At 42.7% G+C, this 9,198-nt stretch overlaps 1 protein-coding gene across 1 annotated transcript in view; it reads left to right on the top strand.

Annotated features, from left to right (window-relative positions):
* Window positions 1–835: 835 nt before the first annotated feature.
* Window positions 836–9,198, top strand: part of PSMD12 (proteasome 26S subunit, non-ATPase 12) — a 23,372-nt gene continuing 15,009 nt past the window's right edge. Inside the window, exons 1-3 of the mRNA XM_017542833.2 lie at window positions 836–1,039; window positions 7,847–7,906; window positions 7,994–8,122. Of these exons, the coding sequence (XP_017398322.1) occupies window positions 932–1,039; window positions 7,847–7,906; window positions 7,994–8,122 (297 nt within the window). The 5' untranslated portion in view covers window positions 836–931. The remainder of the gene's footprint in view (window positions 1,040–7,846; window positions 7,907–7,993; window positions 8,123–9,198) is intronic.

Here is a 9,198-nt window from a genome sequence, read left to right as displayed (position 1 = left end):
TGAGGCAGGAGAATTGCCTGAACCCAGGAGGCGGAGGTTGCGGTGAGCCGAGATCGCGCCACTGCACTCCCGCCTGGGTAACAAGAGCGAAACTCCGTCTCAAAAAAAAAAAAAAAAGTTGAAATTGTGGCCAGGCGCGGTGGCTCACACCTGTAATCCTAGCACTTTGGGAGGCCGAGGTGGGTGGATCACCTGAGGTCAGGAATTCAGGACCAGCCTGGCCATCATGGTGAAACCCCATCTTTACATATATTAAAAAAAAAGAATTGAAATTGTTTCACATGTCATCTAGTTTGATGCTCACGAAAGTCCTACAGGGATAACAAATAAAATGTCTTTCTAACTTTTCTTTTTCCAACTTAGTGGATTACAGTAAAAATGAAAACAAACAAATCACTTTGTTAAATGACTGAGCTGCTGCCATGTCTTCTCTTAGGAGCTTTCAGAGATCCCACAGGTTAAGCCACCAAGATTCTCAACTAGATAAAACCTTAGAACTTTCTACTTTAAGGTTTATTTCAGCCTCCTAATGCAGAGATGAGAAAACCGAGATCCAAAAAAAGTTAAGCGATTGCCCACGGTCCTAATAAATTATATTTCGAAGCAGGGGTGTAGGAATATATGAGATGGTCTGTTCTATTACACTCGCGTTTTTCATCGCAAATTTTAGATATTAAAAGACCGATGTTCCCAGAGACAAAACCAGACGCGGGCTGCAAGGTGAAGCGGCGAGCCCCGCCCCGCGTGCCCCAGGCCCCACCCTCAGGGCTGTCCGCGGCAGTGCCTGACTAGCGACCAGCGACGGGGGCCTTGAAGGGTCCTTCGCGTGGGCTCCCGATGCACTGCCTGAGCGGGCGCGCGGGCGGCTTCCGGTGTGGGTGACGAGTGGTGGCCGAAGTGGGGGAGAGCAAGGGACGCTCAGGCGGGGACCATGGCGGACGGCGGGTCGGAGCGGGCTGATGGGCGCATCGTCAAGATGGAGGTGGACTACAGCGCCACGGTGGATCAGCGCCTACCCGAGTGTGCAAAGCTAGCCAAGGTGAGGAGAGGCCGGCTGGCTGTTGGCGGGCGCCAGGGGCTGAGTCACTGCGCGGAGCCTGCTTAGGCCTCAGGGGGCCTGCGGGCTGGAGCGTGCATTCCACCCCATTACCTGCTCAGCCCTAGTTGGGACTGCTCGAGAGGGAGACCCCAGATCGGCCCAGCCAGGACTGCGGAGTATGCCCGCGCCTGTGGCTTCCCAGACCCTCCCCAAAACAGATGATCACTTCCCCCTATTGGACTTAGGGCTCCGTTTTACTTTTGATCTTTTCTTGGATGCTGTTTAAGTAACATTTACCTTAGGAGTTTGCCAGAGAATAAGGCCGTTTCAGTATTCAGGCTAGATCAGAGAGTATCGTTCTATTGCTGTTGCCGAATCAATTTATGTCATTAAATCGTTTATGGATCATGGTTATGTGCCTGGTCTTTGGCTTGGAGAAGAGGCAGGAAAGTGATAGTACAAAGATGAGTAAGACAGGACCCTGTCCTTTAGGAGTTGATGTACGTAATGAATTAGTCAAGTCATGCATGGTGGTGAGGACCATACAAGGGGAAAGTGTTACCGGAACACCGAGAAGGAAGCTATGCATTCTTAATGGTGCCATAAGGGAAGGTTTTACAGGAAGGCTGACGTTTGTATTGGGTCCTGAAAAATTAGTAAGATTGGCGTGGGGTGGAGTCATTACTGGAGACGGAACTACAGAAGTAAAGACAAGTCGGCACTGTAAGAGTTTAACGGGCTTTCCAAACAACAAGGATGAAGAAAGGTGATAAGTTGGTACTCTGCATACCTTAGGTTCAGTATGCTTGCTGAGGAGCCATAAATTCATTAAGAGCTTTCTAGCAGCTAGCATGAACAAACATTAGTTACATAAGGGTGGGAAAACTCAGCTGCCCCCAGTGCCAGACAGAAAACAATAGCTGACATTTGTTGAGTAGTTTCTGCAGTGTCAGGCACTGCGTTTACATGTACTAATTCATCTGATCCTCACCTCAGCCCTATACAATAGCTATTATTATTATTTTACAGATAAGAAAACTTGGGCTAGTTGAATAATATGCCGCAAGATCATACAGCTAATAAAGTGGTGATGCCAAGAAGCAAACCCAGGCGGGCCGATTCTAGATTCTGGAGCTTGTGCCCTCACACACCATGCTGTCCTGCCTAGTGAGCCAATTGTAATGAAAACCTGAACTTTTTTTTTTTTTATTGAGACGGAGTTTCACTCTTGTCACCCAGGCTGGAGTGCAGTGGTGCGATCTCGTCTCACTATGACTCCCTGCCTCCTGGGTTCAAGCGATTCTCCTGCCTCAGCCTCTCAAGTACCTGGGACTACAGGTGCCACCACGCCTGGCTAATTTTTATATTTTTAGTGGAGACCATGTTGGCCAGGACTGGTCTTAAACTCCTGACCGAAAGTGATCCACCCACCTTGGCCTCCCAAAGTGCTGGGGTTACAGGTGTGAGCCACCACAGCCGGCCAAAAATCTGAACTTCTGAGTACCTGCCCAGAAAAGGAGGCAGCGGCTCCTCACCTTCAGATAATCTTTGCCAATTGGGGATTAAGAGCCTCCCGAGTAGCTGGGACTACAGGCACCTTCCACCACACCCAGCTAGTTTTTTTATTTTTAGTAGAGACAGGGTTTCACCATATTGGTCAGGTTGAACTCCCGACCAGAGCCTGTATTTTTAACCATTCTACTGCCTCTGTGATTGGTGTATGAACACCCTGCATCAGACTGATGGAGTGTTAGTAAAAGTGATACTAGTTCTTGATGATGGTTATCTCTTCGCCTTGTATTCAGGAGTTAAAAATTAATCTAAGGAGGGCCTCTTCTGAACTGTAAAGATATGGTATTTAGCAGTTCTTAATATACTGAGGGTTTCTCATCCTCTTTTCAATCATGACATATTTGGCACATAGTTATTTGAAGACTACTTACATTCTTAAATTGAATGTATCCTTTGATTCTCCTTCCTCTTAACCCGTTTATGCTGGAGGCTGCAAAATTTTTTTGTGAAAAATCAGACCTTGGCAATGACCTTGAGCAGTAGGTTATAAGTAACTCCCACAAGCTTAGCGGTCTCAAATTCCTGGGCTTAAGAGATCCTCCTGCCTTGGCTTCCTGAGTAGCTAGTATTACAGGCACACACCACTGTACCTGGCTTAATGTCTTTTCATTTCTTTTTGTCACCTGCAGCCTCTTCTTATGGTTAATGTTAAAAATAAAGAACAAGTAAAATGTAAAACAGTTCACATTGTGAGCTTAAGCAAAAGAGACCCCTTTAAGGAATGGGTCACTTTAAAAGTTGGACTACTCAGGGGGAGTATTGGACTAGCTTTAAATTTCAGTTATTTGTGGTGACTTTTTTGAGACCGAGTTTCGCCTTGTTGCCCAGGCTGGAGTGCAGTGGCGTGATCTCGGCTCACTGCAACCTCCCCCTCCCAGGTTCAAGCGATTCTTGTACCTCAGCCTCCCGAGTAGCAGGATTACAGGCACATAGCACCATGCCTGGCTAATTTTTCTATTTTCAGCAGAGACAGGGTTTCACCAGGTTGACCAGGCTGGTCTCGAACTCCAGACCTCAAGTGATTTGCCTGTCTCCCCCTCCCAGAGTGCTGGGATTACAGGCGTGAGCCACCATGCCTGGCTGTGGTGACTTTTTATCAGCCTTTTTCTTACTTGTTTAGGTTGTGTAACAAATCATTGTAAGATTGGATTCATTTAAGGAATTAAAGGAGGCACAAACAGAACTTACAGATACCCAACATATATGGATGTTGAACAAACTCGTTAGTCACTTACGGAATTTACAAGGATTATTTTAATGAGAAGAATGAGTCACATGTTCTACCAGGTTGGTTTTGGATAACTCTAACCATATTGTTCCTTCTGAGTTGAAAGGCAGCATCAAGGAATTGGAGTTTCAGGAACTGTGTGAATAGACAGGAAAAGGAGGAGGATGTTTAGCCATAGGGTAGAACATGGAAGATCGGGAGAAAAGGGTGGGGGTGATTTGAAAATTAGAAATTGTATTAAATGTCCCAAGAAGGACATGAGCTGACAGCTGGAAAAATTGTATTAAATGAATTGTAATTATAAAACAAATGATGGTAGTGTCCTTCAAATAGCACTCAATTGTCAACCATATAATTTTTCACATCCTGCTTATTGTGACAGCAAGAATGAGGAATTGTCAGCCATTAAGATCAACTGCATGTAGATCAGGTATGTGCCAATCCATTCAACACATATTATGTGGAGGTTGGTGCAAAGAGAAGTAACAATTAAACAAGGATCCAGCCCTAAAGGAACTTACAGACCACTTAGGAGGTCAGCTGTGTGCATAAGTCACTGATAGAAGGATGAAAGGATGAACCATAGTATCTGCAGAAGCAGTGGCATGTGCTTGGTGTGATGCAGCTCACTGAACTGCAGTGATGAACAATATAGACAAGCTCCCTGCTCTTACTGAGTTTATATTCTACTGAGACTGGAAAGACAGTAAACACCCAAATAGAATATAGTTTGGGGTAATTGCAGAGTAGAGTCAGTAGGGTTGAGTATGAAAGGAAGAGGTGCTAAGTGACTACTGACTTACAGAGAGCATTATCCAAAAATGCGTTTGTGAGAAGATGACGATACTCCAGACCATGGCTTTAGGCCACTGTGTGATTCTCTCACCTGTATGATGCAGTTCTTTAATACCCATGCTTCTGAATTAGAATACCATATATTAAACCACACGCTAGTGATCACAGTAATGGTAATTGCAAATGTGACAGGTGACTGTCATTAAATAGTCTTTTGCATTTTAACTATTTTTACCCTTTATTTTGTTGCCAGATGGTAACCATAGAGATTACTTTGATCAAAGCAGAAGGTGAGATTTAAACTAGTGTAGTAGGGAAAGCACCGCACTGTAGTGGAGAGAGCTTTGGACCTTAAGAAAAAGCCCCGGATCTAGTTGTACTGATTCCTTTTGGGGCTAACAAGTCATTTAAGCTGTTTAGTCCTCAGTCTTTTTAATCTCTAAAATGAAATGATTGAATTAAATACTCCCTACCAGTCTTTCTAGTTCTAAGATTCTTTCATCTTTTAGGATTTATTAGCTTTCAACTTTGGAGAATTTATAGATTTGTTCATTGTTTTTTTCTTATGGTGAACATTTAGCCAGTATTTATTATATACATAAATCTATGGAACTTTCAGAGAAAGGAGAACTAGTGCTCTCCAAAAAGGAAATATTGTTAAAATATGTTAATAATCACATATTTCAGATTTAATTAAAATAAGCTCAGACGGGCTATACAGCATATATGTTGTGCTGCATGGAAAATTCATGCATGTTTAAAAGTAATCTTGGAAAAATATGGCAGCAGTATTTTAAAAAGTCAAAACATTATTTATGCCCATAATTCAGAAGCTATTTAATTTAGTAAGTTTTTTCATTAGTAGAAAAGGATAGTACTCATGTACCATTCATGAATGTCATTAAGGTAAAAAAAATTTTCATTTTCGGTTAGAAAAACAATTTTTAAATAATACTCTTCTCATTTCAATTTATTGTCAGAGGTGTTTACATGATAGTTACTAATATAAGCATGTTAAATACATGCATTTTTTACTTTTTTTTTTTTTTTTTTTGTGACAGAGTCTTGCTCTGTTGCCAGGCTGGAGTGCAGTGGCTTGATCTCAGCTCACTGAAACCTCCGCCTCCCGAGTTCAAGCAATTCTCCTGCCCCAGCCTCCCAAGCTAGGACTACAGGCGAGCGCCACCACATCCAGATAATTTTTTGTATTTTTAGTAGAGACAGGGTTTTACCATGTTGGCCAAGATGGTCTCCATCTCTTGACCTCGTGATCCACCTGCTCAGTCTCCCAAAGTGCTGGGATTACAGGCACATGCCACCACACCCAGCTAATTTTTATATTTTTAGTAGAGATGAGGTTTCACCATGTTGGTCAGGCTGGTCTCAAACTCCTGACCTTAGGTGATCCACCCCGTCCTTGGCCTCCCAAAGTGCTGGGATTACAGGCATGAGTAACCACGCCCAGCCTGCCCAGCTAATTTTTACATGTTTTGTAGACAGGATCTCGCCCTGTTTTCCAGACTGGTCTCAAATTCCTGGGTCCAAGTGATCCTCCCACCTCAGCCTCCCAAAGTGCTAGGATTACAGGATGTGAGACACCATGCCTGGCCAGTGGTGCAATTTTTGTGCTGTATGTTGGTTTTGGTTTTATCAAAATGTGTGGTTCCTAATACTTGTTTTAGTCCTGGTGTATTATCATTTATGTTTATATTATTTGAGTTTTATTATTCCAATCTCCAAATGTATATCCCAGGGAGAATGTTTTATTCTTACATATGAGATAGAGGTGTGGTGAGGTTAGTATAAGTTGTCAAAAAGTATATTTCAGTTGGATCAGTATCTGCTTAAGAGCATGACTTTCAGGATAGCATGTATGGGTGTTCTCAGGTGGCCTTCATTTCCTGTAAGCATGATTACTATTTTTAAAGTCATTGAGAAATTAGAGTTTCCTATCTTTTTTTTTTTTTTTAATTTTAAAAAATTAAGATGGGGTTTCACCATGTTGGTCAGGCTGGTCTTGAACTCCCGACCTTAGGTGATCTGCCCACCTTGGTCCCCAAAGTGCTTGGATTACAGGCGTGAGCCACCATACCTGGCTGAGTTTCCTGTCTTTTAGCACTAGATACTCTTTTTATTTTTTTCCTGGAACTCTGTATTTTAAAATAATTTGTTACAGTAACAGTGACTTTATAAAGAAATCATTTATTTTTCTACTTTTTTTTTTTTTGAGAGAGGGTCTCACTCTGTCACCCATTATAGTGGTGCAATCTTGGTTCACTGCAATCTTCACCTCCCCAGCTCAAGCCAGCCTCCCACCCCAACCTCCAGAGTAGCTGGGACTACAGGTGTGAACCACAGTGCCCAGCTAATTTTTGTATTGTGGTATTGTTTTGTAGAGATGGGTTTCGCCATGTTGCCCAGCCTAGTCTCAAACTCCTGAGCTCAAGATACCCACCCGCCTTGGTCTCCCAAAGTGCTGGGATTACAGGCATGAGCCACTGTACCAGGCTTGTTTTTATTTAAAGACACATGTGACTACCACTTAGAGTCTCTGATCAGAACAGGATCTGCCAGATATGGTGGCTCAGGCCTGTAATCCCAGCAGTTTGGGAGGCCGAGGCGGGATGATTGCCTGAGGTCAGGAGTTTGAGACCAGCCTGGCCAACATGGCAAAACTCTGTATCTACAAAAAGTACAAAACTTTACTGGGTGTGGTGGCACACTCCTGTAGCTCCAGCTGCTCCGGAGGCTGAGGCACGAGAATCGCTTGAACCCAGGAGGTGGACGTTGCAGTGAGCCGAGGTGGTGCCACTGCACTCCAGCCTGGGTGAAAGAGTGAGGCTCTGTCTCAGAAAAAAAAAAGAATAAGATAAACAGGTGTTACCATACTGAGTTGACAAATTAGAATCCAGAACAAAGACTTGGTGTTTTCTTAGGTGTTACAGGATTGTTATATGTTCAGTTTCTCTTAGGCATTTAAAAATATTAAAAATAGCTTGTGGGCCTCAAGTAGGGAACCACTGACTGATGAAATCCACTGGAGAAGCAAGGACTATCATGAAAGGAGAGAAACAAAAGTAGTTATGGGGTGGTCCTTTTCCTCTAGAACAGGCTGTTGATTTTTCCCTTTCTGTGTCAAAACCATTTCATTTTAGACTAATCATTTGGATTTCATGTGTTGTTTCATTGTTCATTTTTACCTTTTGTTTTAGGAAGGAAGACTTCAAGAAGTCATTGAAACCCTTCTCTCTTTGGAAAAGCAGACTCGTACTGTGAGTAGTTTACAGGGAAAAGCTCAGTTACCATTAATTTCATTGAACATTGTTCCATTAACTTTCAATATATTTTCATCCTTACAGGCTTCCGATATGGTGTCTACATCCCGTATCTTAGTTGCAGTAGTGAAGATGTGCTATGAGGCTAAAGAATGGGATTTACTTAATGAAAATATTATGCTTTTATCCAAAAGGCGGAGTCAGTTAAAACAAGTGAGTTCACGATCATGACTGCTTAAAACACAAATGCATTTGTATTTAAATAAGAACTTTTCAAAAGCTCTTCTGCAAGTCTGTTTAAAATGTGTTAAGTCAACATTATAACATCCTAGAGTGAGTTTTAAAATTCAGCCCACATTCTCACAATGATACAAATGTTTTGTTTTTTCTTCCAGTCTTTATGTTTGCATATTTTTAAAAAATTGTGTTATATTTAAGAGTGTTCGTACAGCTTTGTTCTATTTTGGTGTCATTACTTTTATTTTTTTCTTATTTATTTATTTACTTATTTTGAGATAGGGTCTCGCTCTGTCACCCAGGCTGGAGTGCAGTGGTGTGATTACAGCTCTCTGTAGCCTCAACCTCCCGGGTTCAAGGAGTCTTCCCACCTGGCTTCCAAGCAGCTGGGACTACAGGCGTGTGCCACCACACCTGGCCAATTTTTAACTTTTTCATGGAGACAAGGTCTCACTGTGTTACCCAGGCTGGTCTCAAACTCCTGGACTCAAGTGATCCCTCTGCCTTGGCCTCCCAAAGTGCTGGGATTATAGGCGTTAGCCACTGTGTCTGGCCCCACTTTTATTTTAAATGGTTATGTTGTAATTTATCAAGTTGATATTCAGATTTATTTTGTCATACCTCTTTTATTAAACACTTTATGCTGTTTTAAAATATGTTGAATAACTAAATATCATTTCGTTGTCTTATATTATCTTTATTTTTTTTTGGAAAATAGCTTGAGCTATTACTGATACTCAAAAACTGCACATATTGACAAAAATTTATCTCCTTGACTAAAGAGCCCAAGGCCTTCACCTTGGCCTATGTAGACTTAAACAAATACTAAGATTGTTTGTAACAGCTGAAGGCTGTGTGTCTAGGATGACCCAAGCCCTGCTTAGAGTGCCTGCCCGAGAAAACTGAAGTCTGCCAAAAGAATAAACTGTTGGCCAGGTGCGGTGGCTCACGCCTGTAATCCCAGCACTTTGGGAGGCCGAGGCGGGTGGATCACAAGGTCAAGAGATCGAGACCATCCTGGTCAACATGGTGAAACCCCGTCTCTGCTAAAC

Source organism: Cebus imitator, unplaced genomic scaffold, assembly GCF_001604975.1.
Source record: "Cebus imitator isolate Cc_AM_T3 unplaced genomic scaffold, Cebus_imitator-1.0 Scaffold148, whole genome shotgun sequence".
NCBI lineage: Eukaryota > Metazoa > Chordata > Mammalia > Primates > Cebidae > Cebus > Cebus imitator.
The sequence above is the reverse complement of the archived record's forward strand: the minus strand, read 5'-3'. Positions and strand labels throughout refer to the sequence as shown.